Source organism: Pseudorasbora parva, chromosome 10 (assembly GCF_024679245.1).
Source record: "Pseudorasbora parva isolate DD20220531a chromosome 10, ASM2467924v1, whole genome shotgun sequence".
In the NCBI taxonomy this organism is placed as follows: Eukaryota; Metazoa; Chordata; class Actinopteri; order Cypriniformes; family Gobionidae; genus Pseudorasbora; species Pseudorasbora parva.
Window position 1 is genome coordinate 35,223,836 of NC_090181.1, and position 21,603 is coordinate 35,245,438.

The window sequence follows — 21,603 nt, forward strand, 5'->3', positions numbered from 1 at the left end:
AATAGCATAGCCATGCTTTCTCAGTGGGGAATAGCAAAACATGGGGTCATGGTTTCTTTGTTTATGTTGTATAAATGTCTAAAAAACAGAGTCATGTTATATTAAAAGGATAGTTGACCCAAAATGAAAATGCTGTCATAGTTTACGCATCCTCATGCCATTCTAAACCTGTATACATTTTTCTCTTTTGCAGAACATTTTCATTCGCAGACAACATTAGTCAAAACAACATTAGGCCCCATTAACTTGCATTTTATGGACAACAATCTAATGAGACATTTTTTTAAATATCTTCTTTTGTGTTTCACAGAAAATGACAGTCATCCAGGTTTGGGACGGCATGAGAGTGAGTAAATTTTGATGTGGTTCTGATGTTTCTACGAAATTATAGCATACTTATGAGGGCTTGCAGAATCTGTAGCCAGATGTCTCGGGTCTATTGTGTTTTCGAGTCACTTAAATGGTGAAATAAAATGTCTTAATTGATTCACATTGTTCACTCTCTTAACTTATTTGAAAAATATGATCATGAAAGTTTTTGATCATACTGTCCACAGTGTTTAGCCAATGCTAAAGTTACTTAGCTTGTGTATGTGTGTTTACTCCTCTATTTCCGGCTGCATCCATCTCGCCTTCTGGTGATCCTGACACTTGTGTGTGTGCGCGTGTGTGAAAATGTTAAGAGGTGCGTGATTTACACCAATATTTCAGATCAACTGAGCCAAAAAAAGACCGGTCAGGATGAAGAAGGGGCAGCTAAAGCAGAATGCCACTCCTACATACATTTTTCTGCATACATTTTCTTTCTTTTTTTAATTATTTGGGCTAGTTGAATTCATCTTGGGCTTCCAAAATCTGAAGAGTGCCTGAAGGGCTACCAGGGATTTAGACATTTTGTGAGTCCTGTTTATGTAATTTTCACAGACAGCGGTATCGTAATTTGCATCAGACCTGATGTAATGCAGTAATGAAACAGATTTTTTTTATTTGTGCATCACTCTTCGGATCCTTAGGATTCTAGAAGCTTTTTGACCTAATTTTGGTGTGCTGTAAAGGGTATTTGGAGGCAGTGGTTCATATAGCTGTGCTAGTGTCAGCTAGGGTCATAATGTAATAGACGATTGGTAATGCTGGATCTCTGCATTTGCATAGCTCTACAGGCATTGCTGGCCCATCATGGGATTACTGTTCAATCAGGATTTGACATTTCCTGACAGTGCCACACGATTTTGCCCTGCTGCATTTGATCTGTTTTAGTTTTTACTGGTCCGCCTCACTGGCCCACCTCTTGGAGTCCAGCAAAGACCTCCTGCTCAATGCCAGCTGGCTGGGCTTTTGAAAGGAACACAGACCACCTTGACCATTGGCATCAGGTAAGCGTGTCTGTGCAGCATGTGTTCCTGTCCAAAGGGATTTCATTGTATTTATCATCACCAGAGACACATTTTGCGTGTATTTGTAAGTGACGTCACAAGGGAGAAGAGTGGATTTAAGCTGGCTTTATTCGGTCTGTAATCCCTCATTGCAATCTGAACGAGTGAAATGTTCGGAGTTGGAGCGGATCAGCTTCGCTGGATTATCACAAGCCCCTGCCTCCCCCTCACCAACCCTCCCCTTGTTAAAAATTTCCTTCCCGTCTCTCCGTTTTCTATCGTTTCTTTCCCTCTTTCTGTTCACGCTTGTCGCTTTGCATTGCCAGAATGGAGTAGGCAGGCAGGCTTCACCTACCAACATTATTTGTGAGAGCGCTTGGTGTCCTCTTTCCTGCTTCCATCACCACCAGCAGTATTCCTCAGATTAATTATTCACAGACCGCCAAGCAAGAGGAGCCATTTGATAGCCAGACCTTGCCACTGTGATAGAGACGAGAGGCAGAAATTACAACTGGACCTCAGGTGAAAAGCAATATCTTCTGTTTTAATTTTTTCTTTCATACTCCTTCCTTTCACCACTTGACAACATCCTGCAACTAGAAACTTAAAGGAAAACCTCTCTCATTTTTCTTCCCTGCGAGTAAGGTATATCTATTCCTCATGTTGATCTCCAGTAAGCAGTTGCCGATCGGCCGCTCCCAGAGCTGGGACACGCTGGGTGGGAATGAGGGTCATTGGGAACGCAGTGACAGTGTTTACGAGCAGCAGGCCCGGATGGCTGGTCGACGCAACTCACTGAGCTATGGAGCAGAAACAGGAGGGGGATGGTATGAGCCACCGCCTGGAGTGCGTCCTCCTGACCTCGATTTGAAACGGGAGCCAGACTCCTACCAGCAATCTCTATACAACCAAGGTTATTTGGATCGTCCGGACCCACGTAACACTAGAAAGAGCTCCGTTCCTGAGTTAAACAGCCATTACGACCGATCATCCATGGCTCACCGTGGTTCCCTGACACCCCATGACTACTATCAGCAGGACCCTCGTCCAACAGATGGTTTTTATCGTGGAGAGCAACCTCATTCTCTCAATAGGTCATCTTCACATTATGGAATGATGGCAGGACCGCGGCAACTGTGGGAGCAGAGTTCAGGAGGTCGGTCTAGTTCTGCTGCCCCAACACCTGGCATACCTCCTCCTCCACCTCCAAGTGTTCATGACATGGGTCGTATTTATAGGGAAACATCCCTGCCTGGACCCCCACCTGCTACTCCTGGCACAAAAATGATGCAGGATGGGCAGCGCATTCCAAGCCGAGCTCCATCTCCAGCTCGTTATATAATGGAGCCAAATTCTCCTCGTTACGGTGCTGAGCCACCTGCCTCTCTCACTAGTCATTCAGTCTACAGTGACGTTAACGGAAGGCAGATTGATCAGCCAGCAGCCACCTGCCTGGTGGTTGATCCAGTTGCTCAAGGAATGGATGGAACTTCCCGAGGTATGGTCATGCATCAGGAAAACCCCTCACCATACACCATACAGCAGCAACAGCAAGTTCAACAACAGGTTCAACAGCAAGCGCAGCAGCAAGCGCAGCAGCAAATGCAGCAACAAATTCAACAACAAATACAGCAACAAATACAGCAACAGCAAATGCAGCACATTCAGCCAGTGCAGCAAATGCAGCAGATACAGCCAGTGCAGCAAATGCAGCAAGTTCAGCCAGTGCAGCAAATGCAACCAGTGCAGCAAGTTCAGCAGGTTCCACAGGTTCAGCCAGTGCAGCAAGTTCCACATGTGCAACCTGTTGCACCTCCAAATCCTGTCTACTCTCCAGTTCCCCCTACAGCCCTTGCCCCAGTAACCACTCCTGTTCCGTTACCACAACTTCCTGTTCAGCCTCTTACTGCTGCTCCTCCTCCCACTGTCCCTCAGACCCCAGTGGCTCCTGTAGACCCCAAAAAAAATGCAGACCCTGAGTTTCTGGCATTGCTGCAAAAAGAGGGCCTCTCAGAAAGCACCATCTCTTCTCTACTGCAGCAGGGCTTTGACTCAACTTCAATGTTGGCCGTTATGGAGGAAAATGATGTGCGGTCAGTGGCCCCCAACCTGGGCCAAGCCAGGGTTCTGTCTCGTGTTGTGCTTTGTTGCAAACGACCTCCTGAAATCCCTCCTGCCACCCCCCTGCATCCCAGTGCTCCAGTCCGTGCCAGATCCAACAGCTTTAGCCATCGCAGTGACATTTATGCACACCAGCCGCCACCCTTGACTCCGGGTTTGGAGTCCCAGTATATGCATCCACCCTCTACCCCCATGCAGACTATATCTGCAAGGATGGGTGAGGGCTATAGTCGGAGACCCAGCAGTGCTCCCTCCCAGCAACTTCTTGAGAACAGCGGGTATCCTGGAGCCAGGTCTGCTGGAGCATACAGTGGTTCTGTGGTTCCAGTCCAGCCACGGCCATTGTCAGGCTACAATCCGCATGCTGGCATGCCCATGCATCCTATGACTGCAATGTCACAACATGTAGCCATTCCATCACATCTGCCAGTAATGCCATCACAAATGGCAATCCATGCAATGCCGCAGCCTTTGCCAGCACTGCCTGGAGTTCCCCAACCAATGACCATGCCTGCTTTGGCACCCCAGCAAGCTCCAAAGGCATACACAACCAACTATACTGTACCAATGGAGTTGATGAAGAGGGATCGGAGCTTGGCCACAATGTCGCCCATGCCCAGTCCCCATGTAAGCCCACAAGTAATGCGCAGAGCTGGAATGTCATCAGACGGAGTACCTGTTGGTAGTGCCGGTCAAGGCCAAAATGTGAGTCTGGCTAATCAGAAGCTCAGCCGGCGTACTGGACCTCCGGTCATTGTCTCCACTATGGCATCGCCGGACACAAGTAAATCAAAGCCCTCTTCCATTACCTTTTTCACTTTCTCCTATCTTCCCCTCCTCCACCCTCTCCAATGCTTCAGCTCCTGTCTGTCAGAGTGAGCGTGTCTGAATCATATGATTGTAGGTTCATTGATTCAATTTATATTTTTTCCCTTTGAACTTCACTTTTTAGAAGTGCTACACAGATACACATCCTTTGAAGAATAAACAGTGCTGTTTGTTTTGTTGCTGAAATAGTAATGAATTGAGTTGCTAATGATTTTCCTAGACGTATTCATCTACCACTGAGAAATCGTCCCTGGTCCTTCCTTTGTCTAAGGTTGAGCAAGACTCATCTTATTTTATTAAAGATTAATCTTTCAGATCAAAGCTGATCTGAACTAGGGAACTAGTTTGACTTTTTGTTCCAGCTTTTTTGTACATAAAGGAAATTCTGCATCTTATATTTAGCATCTTCATTTTTTTAATTAATTGCAGAATATTGCATTTGTTTTAGTGTAGCACAAGCTCATTTAAAAGTAAACTTATTTTGAACTTTCTTTTTGCAATGAGTGTTGTGGTAAATTCTGTTAGAAAATGCAAGTGTGTTTTCATTATGTTGCCTTGTGGTTCAGTGGTCTGTAATGGCACCTTTATGCCATTATCAGCTTCAGGGTGTCACTGACTGTTTTTTGGCTTGGAATTCTTTATTGCATTGCTTTTATATTATGTGCCGTATGTTCTCTTGTAGGCATATCTAAATGAATTTAGAGTGACATGTCTTATTTTTTATTTTCATGGTTTGTCTTTGCTAGCTTAAAACTCTGTCACTCTCTGCCCGTCACAGCGGATCTGTTTGACTAGATACTGTGAGTGAAGTGTAGCCTGTCAGTTAGTGGTAGAGCCCCTTGATACATGTTTTATGTGAATTGTCACTTTTTGAGGAGTCTACAGGCTTGATCAGAATGATGGACTGGACCAGCACAGGGAAAGTGACGGTTCACCGTCTTTGCCAAGCACAAACTTCTATAGGAAATTTCAATGTGAGAAATAACTGAATATGTAGTTCATTTACAGCTGAGTGACATTATTTACACAACATTTGAAGCACAGCAGTTCTCATAAGGCAATAATCTTTAAAGGGTTAGAATTTAGAAGGGTTCAAATTCTGCCATTAATTACTCACCCTCATGTCGTTCCAAACCCAAAGAGATGCCTTTGTTCATCTTCAGAATTAAGATATTTTTGATGAAATCAGAGAGCTCTCTGACCCCACATAGACTGTAACACAACGATCACGTTTAAGGCCTAGAAAGGTAGAAAAGACATTGTTAAATTAGTCCATGTGACTACAGTGGTTCAATCTTTAAGTGGAACTGAAGCAGTCAGTCAAGTTTACATTATTTAGTAAATTAATTTCCACTTTAATAAAAAATATATAACAAACACAATTAATGTAACCAGAAAAAAGTTTGTTTCGTTACAGCTTTTTTTGTGCATCTCATATGTCATTATTAAATTGTATTATAAATACGGATATCAGCATCATATCAGCAATTGGCATAAACCTACATACTTGCCCACACATGTATATGTATGTGTTGGGTGTGTGTGTGTGTGTGTGTGTGTGTGTATGCATCTTGCAACACCACAACGTTACAGAGGTGGTTTGCTCCGTTGGACAGTGAAAAAATATAGGTATTTCTTTACTTTTTTTAACATTCACTTGATTTGAATTGGAGGAAGATGGACTTGAAAGGACTGTTGATCACATAAGTTCAATTACCAATGCATATTTCTTAAAGATGTCTGAGCGGAAACACTAGAGAGCCCTGTTAACAGCAGGTAAACTAATTGTATTTGCAGGTGAACATAAAATGTGTTACTGCTACTGGTGAAAGAGCCAGTGTAATGCAAATATGTCTGAAAAGTCTGACATAATAAGATGCCACATTAGCGATATTGTATGGATCATTGCTTGTTTACATCATGTTTTGCCTCGCATTATGAAAACTATTTTAATTATTTAATTAATTATTAATTATAACAGTAATATAAGATGCTCCAGTGTTTCTGCTCAGCCATCTTTTAAGAGAAAGTACTGCCACCTTCGACACGCCCACCTCCCGGCATAGTGTGTTAAATGTACACACCGCAGTGATGCAGTAGCGACCACACAATAAACGATTCAGTTTAGCCTCCTAACAGCAGATGGACTCTGACACTGTGGGCATCGGCGTACACCAACCTCACTAGCTAGTGTTTTCAATCTGCCGTTCACCCCAAGCCAGTGGGGTCGCGACATTTTTAACCCCTAACGGTAGTACTGCTCAGTTCCCTCGGCATATCTGCTCAAATGCATAAGCAATTTGACTTATGATGTTCTCAAAAGTCCTTTCAAGTTCATCTTCCTCTATTTCAAATCAAGCGAGTGTTAAAAAAGTAAACAAATGCTATGACGCATCACGCTGTGATGTACCAAGATGGCGGCTTTGCTCCAAAAGCTATAACAAAACATCCTTTTTTCTTTGAAATGGTTACATTAAAGGAACTGTATGTAAGAAATGTATTTTAATTAATCATAAAATGACCCTGATATGTCACTAGACATTAATAAATCGTATTAATTTCAAATACTTTGAAACAACAGTAGTCCGGCCAGGATATTGTCATTTAAAAGTTGTTTTTGCAGCCCTCAACTGATATTGATGTTGACATGTTGTGTTTTGGCCTGACGCTCCACCCTCCATCTATCTACCAATCACGAAGTCAGTAGTGTTTTGGCATCTGGGTTGCCAGATCTGCTCTAGTTACCACAGCTGCAGCTACAAACATTCCTGCTTGATCCTGCAGCCTATCTGGCAACCTCGAGTCAGGGGGAGGGGGAGAGGGGATAGTGATTGCAGTACCAGGTTTGGCCACAATCTTACATACAATTTCTTTAATCGTGTTTATTATTTAGTAAAAACAATATACTAATTAGTGTAAACTTGACTGACTGCTTTATTTTTTACTTTATCTGCTTTTTACTTCATTCTCCTGCGTCAGAACGCCGGCTTACCATTGGCTGGCGCTGCTCACATGAGCACCACAATGCAGGAGCTAGCCAATGGTGAGCCGCCATTCTGCCGGAGAACCCGGAAGCGCTGCACTATATTTACTGTCAACAGCATAGGAGACTACAGGTTGAACCACTGTAGTCACATGGAATATTTTAAAGGGTTACCTCAGTGATTTAGCAAAGCTTTGTATTTAACGATCATTCGAATATACTCTCGGGTTTCTACAGATACAAAGCCTATGTGCTAAATCGCTAAAGTAACACTTTAACAATGTCTTTACTACCTTTTTTGGGCCTTGAAAGTGGTAATTAAATCAATGTCAATGGAGGAGTCAAAGGGCTCTCAGATTTCATCAAAAATATCTTGATTTGTGTTCCAAAGATGAAAGAAGGTCTTATGGTTTTGGGAACACAAAAGTGAGTAATTAATGACAGAAATAAAATGTTGAATTAACCCTTTTAAAATATATATTTTGTGGAATGCATTCAAATGTTGTTGCAGGACTGATGTTTTGCTAAAGACTGTAAAGGGTTATAGTGTCATATTTCTGTATTCTTGAATCCCACCTGGTGCAGCTGTTGTAAGAGACGGTTTCCAGCCCATATTGGCTGTTTCGGAACGATGACCAATGACTGCACTGAGGGGGAGGGGAGGCAGCACGGCGAGTTTTACTTTGAGCCGAAATGGAGATGCAGTGTCAGACCCCGGCAGGAAATTAAACAACACATCACCATAGTCGGGCTAATCACATTGCGGTGATAGTAATCAGAGTGTATGGATATGATTGGAGAGCCTCTGGGGTGGCAGAGAAATGAGCGGTGATAAACATTATTAAAGGCTGACTGGTTCACTGCCTGTTTAGCGAGCAGCTTCAGTAAGGTTGGGCAGTGTGACCAAAATCTCGCTCTGAATTATGTTTAATGTTAATGGCATGTATCATGAAATAATTATTTATAGTGCAAATGTGCTTTTATCTCTAAATGAGCTGTTGAAGGACTGGTTGGCCATCCCGTCCATCTCTAGAAAAGAGGAGCATTGTAATCTTTTAACTCCTCTTTTTACGACATACTCTAATCCATGGCTTCCTGTCTATCTCATGCATCCTCTCGTTTAGTTTCTTTTTCAAAGGCTTCCATTTTCCTTGTGTAATTTTTTTCCCCTCCCTTTGCTTCTGTTACACCTTCTCTGCCGTCTCACTTGAGCTAATGGGTTTAGCTGGCTTTCGTTCCATGTAATGAAACCATTTCTCCAGTGCCCCAGTCATCTCTGACTCCAGATGTTTCAGGTTGGATAGAGTCAGAGTACATTGCTCATGTCCTAAACATCTGTGAAAACCCCAGTGGGCAAGCGGTCTCGAGCAGAATATGAGTGCTTCTCTTATGCACAACAAAGTCATTTGCATGTGGGTGATGGTTGTTTGTTTAGCCAGTAATTTCGTCTGCTAATGGACAGGCTGTAGACTGTAGGCTGGCAGGGTATTCCTTAATTGTGTGTTGCTAGGTGACCTGTTTTTGGTTGCAACGACTGCTCTGATTTTTTTATTTTTTATTATAATTATTGTTATTGTGCTCTTCTCTTTAGAAAACATGCACATCATACACAATAATGTATCGTTCTTTACGGTCTAATACATCTCAATGAACAAATCTGAAAAGAGCCAGCTTCCTTATTCCTTTACCATATATAGTCATTACAAATGCCCCCAAGACTAATTGCGTCTATATATGGACATGCAGGGGCGACCCTGGCAGAAGACCTTCCTTTCTAGTAAGAAGGGATTACGTAGTCATGGCGATGGGTGTCACGGTCAGACCATATGAGAGTGTTCCAGGTCAGGTGTGTCCATATGTTTGTGCATTGTTGTTTGTGATTTATTGTATCTGGTGTGTTATTTGATATTGATTTTGAGGCTTTTGATGTTTTTTTTTAAACGAAAGCTCTTTGGACTGAAGCATTTAGAGTGATCATCCTGTAGTGTGGGATAAGCCGCTCCTGGTCATGGATCAGAAGTGTTACGCTGAAAAGACGCTTCATGGTATGCTTTACTCTAGTGCAGGCTGTTTAGTCAAACTATTTCATTCTAGGCCACAGTGTTTCTTTATACTCATACGTTAATAATGCTTGATTTTTGTGTAATGAAATGCAGCATCAGATCCACTTTGCCAATAGCTTGACAGTTAGCATGTGATTTGTTCTCAGTCTCTGAAAATTGTAATTGTTAATTGTCTTTCAGTGTAAAGGCGATTATATGGTTACAGATGGAAGGACATGATCAATCACAATTTAGTATGCATATATTGTGGTGCCCTTTAAACGCAAGTCTAGTAAGGTTTAACCAGATGGATATATGGAGCATATAAGGCTAAAAGGACCGAAAGGTTGAACGAACCGTGTTTATTTAATTTTTACTGTTAAAGGTTTTTTGAAAATGTATAATGGTAATACTATGGTTTATTAGCTTGTTGCATTGGTTAGCAAATATAGAAATCATTCAGTACCTTGGTATTTATCAAACTGTGGTTTCAAAGTGTAGTATTTTGCCATATGGATTTGTATGCGTGCATAAAATGTTAAGCAACAAAACTGTTGTCGACATTGATAATAATTAGAGATGTTTCTTTAGCAACAATTCAACATATTAGAATGATTTCTGAAGGGTCATGTGACACTGAAGGCTGGCATAATAATGCAGAAAATTAAGCTTTGTTCACATTTTGTTTTTATATTTATTACTAATACGTGTTACTATTATACCTGTTCAAAAAACCTTTAATAGTAAAAATTGTATTAAAATTAATTTAATTGTAATATTGTTTTGCAATATTACTGTTTTTATTTATTTCTTTAATGAAATGTAATGCAGCGTATAAGAGACTTGTAAATAATCAAAATGTTTGATGTATATGTATATGTATATGTACACACACACACACACACACACACACACACACACACACACACACACACACACACACACACACACACACACACACACAAGATGAGATGCACAAAAATTGCTGAAACAAAAAAATCAATACAAATTTTCAGTTAAATTCAATAATCTCAAGTGGCCAGATATAAGTTTATTAGCTTCTTGCTCATTCTATTTCTGTATCATGATACTGTTTTTTTTTTTTGTAAGGGTCCATCCTTTTTCGATTTATAAAAATTCTCCATTTATAGTTGCTGAAACAAAAATGATGATTTACCTGGAGTTTTGACATCTTTGTGTCTGGTAAAGTTTTATTCATATTACAGGTTTATTTAGTATTGGCAAGAAAACAAAGGTAGTTGCTTCAACACAAATAACTTGTATGCAGTCTGTGACCTTTATTCTGTAAAAATTTGATCAGACTCTAAAGAAAATTTGAGGGAAAATAACATTGAGTTGGACAGAGAGAGGAAATAATGAATGAGAATGAAGGGCAAAAGACACTCAAAACCAAAAGTCATTTCAGTGCCTATTTCTCCAACTCAGCATATTCATTTACTGAGGGTTTTAGAATTGAAAAGAGAAGGCTGAGAGAGGGAATGAAAGAAAAGAGATTAGAGAGGTAAAATCCCACTAGCCATCTGTGCAGGACGTGCCCAGTGGGAAAGGACGGGGGTGGGGGGTTTGGGGTTAGCAGTCTCTATCAGAACATAATCCTGCAGAAATGAATGAATGCGTGTACTGTAATCCTGGTCTGCAGGAGGACATCTTATCTGACCTATCTCTGACGTTTACATCTGTCCCACATGGCATATTAGCATTAAAGAATCAGAAATTGGTGTGATATTGGTTTGTTTAAACATATGAATAATCAATTTTCCCTGGTGCAGCGTGTAGACGAGAGCTGTATGTAAACAACTTCCAGAGTCTGATATCTTCATAAAATGTTAAACAACTTGTGAATCACTTATGCTGTAGCATTTTTTCATTTGTAAATCACTTTGGATAACAGCATCTGCTAAATGAATGTTTGTAGGCCTACTTGTTGTTAATGTGTACCACATATTACATGGTATATGCAGTTTGTTGAAATTTGTCATCGTACATCTTACACGTCTGGCCTTTTCTGTGTGCGCATAGCCCAATACTAAATGTTTGCACATTGCAGTCACAGAGACCAAACGTTGAATAAACGAATGGGAGTCATAGTGTTCAAGAACAAAGATGTGTGGATGGAGAAAGAGCTTAAGGGTTAACAGAAAGATCACTTGCTCTGTACACCGCCTTCCGTATGTACGTGCGTTTATACATCGCAAACTTAAGCATTTGGTTTTATGTGATGGATTGGACTGGACATCGGCGGTGCCGATACATTGTTTGCATTGTTCAAACTGCAAGAAAGATTTCCTGAAAGTCTTCGAAGCATTAGTTATCTAATGAAATAGAAGCCGTTGTCTTTGAGTCAAAGAGTGTTTATGAATGCATTGCTCCCATGCAGTTTTACTATAGTATTATATAGTATAGTTATTATATAGCTGTATAATTTCCAGTATTATTACTAATTAAAAATTAAATAGATTATTTTTTTGACCTAAAATATATATATATAACAGAGTAGTTTATTTATATATATATATATATATATATATATATATATATATATATATATATATATATATATATATATATATATATATATATATATATATATATATATATATATATATAATATTATGTATGTGTATGTATATATATATGTGTATATATATATATATATATATATATATATATATATATATATATATATATTATGTATATGTATGTGTATGTATATATATGTGTATATATATATATATATATATTTATTTATTTATTTATTTATATATATATATATATATATATATATATATATATATATATATATTATATATATATATACACACACACACACACACACACACACACACACACACACACATGTTTGTTTTTGTGAATTGTGGGGACATTCCATAGGCGTAATGGGTTTTATACTGTACAAACCGTATTGTCTATCCCCTTACACTGCCCCTATCCCTAAACCTACCCATCACAGGAAACATTCTGCATTTTTACTTTTTCAAAAAAACTCCTCCTGTATGATTTATAAGCATTTTGAAAAGTGGGGACATGGGGTAATGTCCTGATATGTCACCATTTTCTGTAATACCTGTGTCATACACATGTTATTATACACATTTTTGTCCTGATATGTCACAAAAACAAGCACACACACACACACACACACACACACACACACACACACACACATACATGCATACATACATGCATACATGCATACATGCATACATGCATGCATACATACATACATACATACATACATACATACATACATATATACATACACACATACACACATACACACATACATACACACATACACACATACACACATACATACACACATACATACAAAAACAGAGAATTGTGCCATGCAATTGAGACGGGTGTCTTTATAAAGAATGAGAGAACATTGATAATTGAAGAAGAGAATCCTTGTTCACAATATTCTGTGTGTGTGTGTGAGTGTGTGTGTGTGTGAGAGAGAGAGACAATGTGAGATAGCAAACAGGTCCCAGTGAATTATTCATTGTGAGAAAATGAAAAGGTCACAGAGATTGAGTTTCATGTGTAGATGGAGAGGTAGATCTCTGTATGAGCACAGACAGCGCAAGCAGATGTTGGAAATTGTTTAGCACTTTAATTCCATGCACACTATGAATGAAAAAAAGACATGAAAGAATCGTCTGATGCTTTGTATGCTGTGTGAATTTCTTTATACCTGCAAGGACAGACTTGTCTTTGTAACATCTGGCTCAAAGAAATGTGTTTAAGTCAGTGATGTTTGCAACCTGTTTTGCTTCCGTAAATGTGATGTCTTAATTCATGAAACAAGAAATAAATGTTGGGTGGGTCTTGTCGGGATTTTATTAGAATAAAAGGTAAAAAGAAGGCTTTACTTATTCGAAACAGTCTGGTGGTTGAAAAGAGGAGCGATTGGTGACCGTAACATGTATCAGGGAATCATTCACGTGTGTGTGTGTGTGTGTGTGTGTGTGTGTGTGTGTGTGTGTGTGTGTGTGTGTGTGTGTGTGTGTGTGTGTGTGTGTGTGTGTGTGTGTGTGTGTGTGTGTGTGTGTGTGTGTGTGTGTGTGTGTGTGTGTGTGTGTGTGTCTTTTGCTGTAAAATTCCCAAATGTTAAGCACTATCACCTCATAAAGAGCCTCTGTCTTTAGTGTAACAAAACACAGCTGTGTGTGTGTGTGTTGTAAACCTCTCATTCCCTGGTCCAATCTTTCGTTCAGAAGGCCAGATGGCTCCTGTCATATAGAGAACTAACAGAAGGAGGGAGCGAGAGAATGTGAAACTAATGAATAGAGGGGAAAAAAAGTATTTTGGGGAACGAAACGAGTGAGAGATATCACATCTGCTGTGTGTGTGTGTGTGTGTGTGTGTGTGTGTGTGTGTGTGTGTGTGTGTGTGTTCACTTCAGGAGAGTGAGAATGAAGATTGAGCACTGTGCTAAGTATCTGTGTTAACGTGTTGTTTGTTTTCTCTTGTTTGGTCACCACACCAGGTTCACTCTTAAGTAATACTAGAGATCTCACATCACTGTTTAATAATGTATGTATGTGAATGATGTCATTTCTGCAGCACTAAATAAAATTGCATTATAAGTTTTGGCTGGGAGAAGTTGGAAGAATGTTTAAAGCTTGTTTGGAAATGTTCATTATTATTTTTGCAATTCCATTTTGTTGCACAGAAATGACACATTCCAGTCTTAAGAATTCGATAGGATTAGAATGAAGCCACTGCATGATTTGGGGAACAAATATAATAATTATGTTTCTGAATATATATATATATATATATATATATATATATATATATATATATATATATATATATATATATATATATATATATATATATATATATATATATATATATATATACAGTGCCTTGCAAAAGTATTCGGCCCCCTTGAACTTTGCGACCTTAAAATATGTATAAATATTATATTTATAAAAATTATTATTTTTGCAGTGCCTTCATTCATGCAGTGGCTTCATTCATCAACATTGCTTCATTCTAATATATATATATATATATATTTTTTTTTTATTTGCTTGCTTGTAGGGCTGAACAATTTTGGCAAATATATTATTATTATTATCAAAAATAATGATTTAATAATGTATTTATAAAAAATGTTATTATAAAATATTTAGCAAAAGAAAATTACTACTGAAATTTTCACTGTACTTTAATTTGTTTTTGTTTTTTACAGTACAACAGTACAAAACCCGGCTGGTTTTGCTACTGTACCTTTAAAACTTTATGTAAATGATGTCTGTTATGATTGGCTAGCTTGTGTACTTCACTGTTGATCATCAGGGTGTGGCAAGTTGCTGACTACTAATGTGGTTGTGTGTTAATGAGCTCATAACCACAATGATTTCTGAAAGTAACATTTTTCGTTTTTCTAAATGTTCAGTTTGAACTGGAGGAAGCGTTGTGTGCAGAATACAACAGTCTGTCTATGTACACTCTTTTATTTTAAATGTGCAAGGAAAATCCTGTTTTCCATGGTCTGTCCCCTGTAAGGCTGATATTGTGTTATCTCAGTCTAATTGTGCTGATCTGGTTCCTCTGACCAGCTGTGTGTTACATGACCCTCCACTCATGTGGTGACTGTTCCACAGCCTTAAATTCCTTTCTCTGTGTGTGTGTGTGTTTTCTGAAAAGTGTAGCGAATGTCTTGACTTTCACTGGAAATCCGGTTAAGTGATTTGGGACAGCGTTTATCGGCCACTGTGACAGTGTGTTCATTTGGTGTTAAGTAGCTTAAAATCAGTCATTCAGCTCCGCTGTACACAACATGAGCAGCTACACATCATTGTTGTGTCTGCACAGTGCAGTGTACTCTCAACTTTCCCTTCAGCCATTCTTATTCATTTAGAGCGGATGTGTATTAGTACATTTGCCCATTTGTTTTCTACTTTGTCCTATTCTTTTTTTATTTTTTTTATTAATTTAAAGTTTGTTCGTTCATTCATTTCTTTAATTTGATTACTTTTTTATTTCATCTATTGGTACATTTGTTTGTTCAAACATTAATTTAATATTAATTAGTTTGAGTCTTTGTTTGTTTGTTTGTTTGGTCATCATTACTTTGTTCATGTTTTCTTTTTATAGTTTGTTCTGTTTGGGTCTTTTGTTTGTTTGCTTGTTTGTTTGTTCGTTTGTACTCACTCACTCACTCACTAGTTTGTACATGTTTTCTTTTTATAGTTTGTTCTGTTTGAGTTTTTGTTTGTTTGTTTGTTCGTTTGTACATTCACTCACTCGTTTGTCTCTCTCACACACTCATTAGCTTGTTTATGTTTTCTTTTTTCATATTTTTTTCCTGTTTGGGACTTTGTTTGTTTTGTTTGTTTGTTTGTTTGTTTGTTTGTTTGTTCATTGTTTGGCTTTTAGTTTGTATATATTTTCTTTTTATAGTATGTTTTTTTGGGGGGTCTTTGTTCATTCATTCATTCATTCATTCATTCATTCATTCATTCATTGTTTGGGTCTTTGTTTTTCGTTTGTTTGGTCATTCATTCATTCATTCATTCATTCATTCATTCATTCATTGTTTTGTCCATGTTTTCTTTTTATAGTTTGTTCTGTTTGGGTTTTTGTTTATTTGTTTGCTTGCTTGCTTGTTCATTCATTCATTCATTCATTCATTCATTCATTCATTCATTCATTCATTCATTCATTCGTTCATTCGTTCGTTAATTCATTTGTTTGTTTGTTTAGTCATTAGTTTATGTTTTCTTTTATAGTTTGTTCTGTTTAGGTCTTTGCTTGCTTGTTTGTTTGTTCGTTCATTCATTCATTAGTTTGTTCATGTTTTCACTTTATAGTGTGTTCTTTGTTGGGGTCTTAGTTCATTCATTTATTTATTAATTCATTCATTCATTCATTCATTCATTCATTCATTCATTCATTCATTCATTCATTCGTTTGTTTGTTTGTTTGTTTTCTTTTTATAGTTTGTTCTTTTGTTTCGATATTCATTCATTCATTCATTCATTCATTCATTCATTCATTCATTGTTTGGATCTTTTTTCATTTGTTTGGTCATTCATTCATTCATTGTTTGGCCATTAATTTGTTTATGTTTTCTTTTTATAGTTTGTTCTTTTGTTTCGAGATTCATTCATTCATTCATTCATTCATTCATTCATTCATTCATTCATCCATGTTTTCTTATTCTGTTTGGGTCTTAGTGTGTTTTGTTTTTATTTAATTCTTTCATTCTCACTCTCTCTCTCTCTCTCTCTCTCTCTCTCTCTCACACACACTCGTCTATTTGTTCGTTCAGTTATTCTTGGTCATTAGTTTGCAGTGTCATTTTCTTTGATTTATTAGGTTATTTTGCTTTGTTTGGTTCCTGGTTCATTTGTTTGTTCAAGCATTTTTTTTCATTCGTTCTTTCATTAAATCCTTTCTTGTTTGTTTGGTCCTCATTTTTTTCCTTTCATTATTTTTATTTGTTCAAATGTATGTATTTCTGTGTCTTTTATTACTTTGTTCTTTCATTTTTTCATTTTTTTTGTTTATTTGACTGTGAAAGACACAAAATAACGGTTTACACACACACACACACACACACACACACACACACACACACACACACACACACACACACACACACACACAGTGTTCACATTACATATGCATTTTAACAGACAGAAGTAACAGTCATTTTTGAGCATACAGGGTGGGTGAATAAAATAGAGGTAGAAAGAGCAAGAGAAAATAAAAAAAAGGCAGGCGTAGAGGTTGGAAGGGAGAGGCTGGCAGTCTCTAACCACTGTGGTCTCCAAATCATAAATTTGAGAGCGAGGGAGTGCGGTTGAGAGAAAAAAAAGGAGTGGGTCGAAAAAAAGAGCAAGAGAAGGGGGAGTGATTGGAAGCGTGAGGAGTGGAACGGCACAACTCGTTTGCACTGGCACTCGTGTGGGAATTTTTGACCCTCTCCCTCTTTCCGTGACTCTCCTCGACTCGGCCAGGCGTAATTATTCCTCTCCTTTTTCACCTTGAGAGGTCTGTTCTAAAATGAAACGAGAGGGGGGATGAAAATGGCAATCAAGATGGACAAACCGAGAGTGAGAGGCTAGAACGAGGAATGAAAACAACAGGCTCTTCTGTCCGTATCTGAACGCTTCCGTTCCTGAGCGACTGACCGAAGAAGAGCAGATATCTTTGCTTACCCACATATGGGGGAGTGAGTGAGCGAGCAAGCGACAGACAGACAGCGATAGGAGGGATACCCCCAGGACACAATCACAGGAGAACGCTTTTTCTCTGCCGCCTCCCTCCATTTTTTTTCTCCCCTGTTTTTTGGGCTGCTCTTCATGGGAGGAATGTGGAGGCAGCATTTTCCAGGCAAGACGCATGTTCCGAAATTGGCCAAAAGTGTGTGTGTGTGTGTGTGTGTGTGTGTGTGTGTGTGTGTGTGTGTGTGTGTGTGTGTGTGTGTGTGTGTGTGTGTGTGTGTGTGTGTGTGTGTGTGTGTGTGTGTGTGTGTGTGTGTGTGTGTGTGTGTGTGTGTGTGTGTGTGTGTGTGTGTGTGTGTGTGTGTGTGTGTGTGTGTGTGTGTGTGTGTGTGTGTGTGTGTGTGTGTGTGTGTGCACTTGCTTTTCGTTGGTGTCACAAGCGCATGTCTTGGCGGCTGTCTGTGACACATCTGCAAACTAGTTTGACATGTGTGCAAACACAGTGCATTGTGTTCCTGACTCCTTATCATTAGTCTATGTGTGTGTTTGGCAACCAAATCCCTGGCTAATAGATCAGGAGGGGTGGAGAGAGAAGAAAAAGTGACGCAGCACAGATACACTCTTATTAGACACTCATGCACCTGGTTTATTTCAGGTCCTGGACGGGGCATTCAGTGATCAGACCATTTTTAACTGTTTATCCTGCAAGGGTCTATTAGCTTTAGAGTGTGTTCATTTCAGAAAGATGTTTTGTTGTTTGTGCATGTGTGTGTGTGTGTGTGTGTGTCCCAGTTGTGTGCGCGTGTATGTGTGTGTGTGTGTGTATGAATGTGTGTGACAGTGAGAGATGAGGTTGCTTGGTAACCACAAGCAGCAGTTGACAGTGAGGTGAGGCACTTGGCTGCCAGCTTTTTTTTTTTTAAATCCAAGATTGCTTGACACACACACACACACACACACACACACGCACACACACACACACACACACACACACACACACACACACACACACACACACACACTTATTAAAATCACAGCGGCACACCTTAGCAAGAAGTGGGGAAACTCACACATACAGTGTGATGCACACGCTGCCATATTTAACAGACACACTCGCACACACACACACACACATGCTTAAATCCACGTCAACGCAGCTCCATGGAAAAATCTCCTCATTTCCTTTTGTTTTTACAGAGTTTTATTGTTCATGAGATTTCAAAGAGAGTATTACATTTCCCTCTCTCTTGCTCGCTCTCTCGTCGTTCTCATTAGTTTCACATACATTAGTGATATTTCAACCAAAACTAAAACAATTCATTTATTTATTCACCTTTGTGACGTTACATACTTTTATTTCATCTTTTGAACACAATGTTTGGTAAAATGTTTACCATCATATACTTCTCCAAAAAAGACAGAAGGACCATAATGTGGTTTGTACTAATTGTAAATATTAAATTTTATTACAATGGCTGTGTGAGGAACTGAAATGCAAGTGAATGTCTATGGTTCCCTTCCTCTGTAGATCTCAAATGTTATTTATACTTTCCGCATCATGACTGGTCAAATGTCATGTTCACTGCAAAAAAAAAAACCTAGTTAGTATTTTTGGCTTGATTTCCAGTACAAATACCTGAACATTATTAAATGAAGAAACACTTACTTGAGAAGCAAAAGTCTTGTTTTCTGAAACATTTTTATTGATTTTATTCTTAAAACAAGACATATGCTTTTGAGGTGATAAAAAAACAAACTTATTTCAAAGAGAGAACAAGATTATATTTTTCTCCCCAATGGCAGATACTTTTCTTGTTTTGACATTAACTTTTTTGCTCACCAGCCACTGGGGCTAGTTTTTTTTCCAAAGTTACTGGCCACAATTTTCACATTGATACCATGGGGAAAATCTGCCATGTAGATATTTGTAATATTATTTCATAATCTGATGTCACCTTTTAACTCTTTGCCCGCCAGCGTTTTTAAAAGTTGCCAGCCACCGCCAGGATTTTTGATCATTTCCACCAAAATTGAATAGCCCATAGAATATTTTGTTTTATGAAAATCTGAGCATTCAATATATCAAAAGAAAGAACTGACCCTCTTCTTTTAAACAAACAAACAAAAAGTTTTATTCTAGCTGCATTCCTTTTTTATCAACACTTGAATATTGGTAAGTTTAATTAAAAAAGCAACATTTTCAACAAAATGACATTTTTGTCAAAAACTACATTCAGATCAGATTTAGAGCGATGATCAAACACAGATGGAGTAGATCGAGTCCATCAACACCTCTAATGCTTGCATAGTCCTGCAGCTCATCCCGGGTTGACATTTCATTCAGTTTACATTTATATGATGTTTAATGTTGATTATTTTTCATATGCATCTGTTTACTTACAATTGCTTGTTTTAATCATGGACTGTACAAAAAATATATGGAGGTAGTGTCCATGACGTCACCCATAGGATTCCGATAAGCTGTTCTGAAGCGTAAAGTAGAGACCAGCTGGCTGTTGCGTGTCATGCCCGAATAACTGAAAATTGGCAAAGAGGCGGGATGTGGGTGGACCTTAGGTAACGCAATGACTATAGACGGCTGATAAATGGCTATCCGCCTGTCACTCAAAGTAACCATGCCCTTAATTATGCAGAATATTAAGGCTTTGTATAATGCAAATGAAATCACCCCCTCACAGTTTTCATGAAGGGCAAAATTAGCAGTATAGACCAAAACCACAATTTGTACCAGGCTGTAAACATGTTTTTTTTCTGCTGTTAAGTTGGGAATTTTAACATGGGGTTCAATGAGACTCTGCTCCCTTCTGGAGCCCTTCCCTTCAGGCCAGTCGATGAATTGCAGTTTAAATTACTTCCATATTGCCTTCAGCAGAAACTGAAGGAGGTCGCCGCTTGGTTTACTTTAATGCGTCTTCCTCACGTATGTTTTAATCAGGAGATTCTGTACTCATTCAGAAGATGCGTAAAAGCGCCCCCTAGCATCTAACAATAAAAACACGGAAACCCAGACAATTGTGTTTTTGACCGGGAAACGTTTCTCACAAATAACGGAAAATGTTTGGCGGAGAAAGAGCTAAGACCTGACGCACGGATCCGTCATACTGTTACGCATGCATTTTCTTTCTCAACTGTTTACGTTCACTTAAAACATAGTTGACTGTGTGTACGTGAGAACATGCTTAGACCAGAATTTTGATATTATTTTGTGTTTATTTGGCTGTTTAAGCGCAATAAGCACCGAAAAAGAACTCAATTTAGTAGGTGGGTGTGAAGGTGGGTGTGATGAGTAAAATTATGCGCAAAACTACACCAAAATCCAAGCCCAACAATATTCATCCGAAGCAAATGAAATGAGTGAGTGAGTGAGTGAGTGGAGGCAGGTTTGTGTGTCAATTCTGATTTGGAGAGATGACTGGTATTGTGTGTCTATGTGGAAAATAGTATTGGAAAAACACTACATTGCACTTAGTTGTGCACTCAGTGCACTCAGATGCCTTTTTAAAAGACTACAATAGAAAAATGGGTAACACTTTAGTATAGGGAGCACATATTCACTATTAACTACGACTTTTGCCTCAATAAACTCCTAATATACTGCTTATTAATAGTTGGTAAGGTAGTTTTTGTAGCATTTAATTTTAGGTATTGGGTAGGATTAAGGGATGTAGAATAAGGTAATGAAGAATAAGGTATTAATATGGCCTTTATAAGTACTAATAAACAGCCAATATCCTAGTAATATGCATGCTAATAAGCAATTAGTTAATAGTTAATAACTGAACCTTAAAATAAAGTGTTACAGAAATATTATATAGCTTATAAAATTCAACCCACCAAAGCGTGACTAGTAGGAGTGACAGCGTTACACGCAGTGAAACACACATTTGGCAGGTTGGCGGGTCTTAGTGTCAAGCCCTGGTTGTAATGGAAAACAAGACAAAAACACAGAGTAAGAAAATCCTTTGTTGCGGTGTTGATATCAAAAGTGTGATGCAACATATTTG

General features: G+C 38.6%; 1 protein-coding gene across 5 annotated transcripts in view; it reads left to right on the forward strand.

Moving 5' to 3' along the window:
* Nucleotides 1-21,603, forward strand: part of ctbp2a (C-terminal binding protein 2a) — a 73,342-nt gene that overhangs the window by 36,405 nt on the left and 15,334 nt on the right. For 2 of the 5 annotated variants that reach the window (XM_067455973.1, XM_067455974.1), the window contains exon 3: nucleotides 311-346. The exons of 1 other annotated variant lie outside the window; for it this stretch is intronic. In XM_067455973.1, coding sequence (XP_067312074.1) covers nucleotides 311-346 — 36 coding nt within the window. Of the gene's footprint in view, nucleotides 1-310; nucleotides 347-2,033; nucleotides 4,279-17,152; nucleotides 17,748-21,603 lie in introns of those variants that run through there. 2 more of the 5 variants (XM_067455977.1, XM_067455976.1) reach the window with 2 other exon arrangements.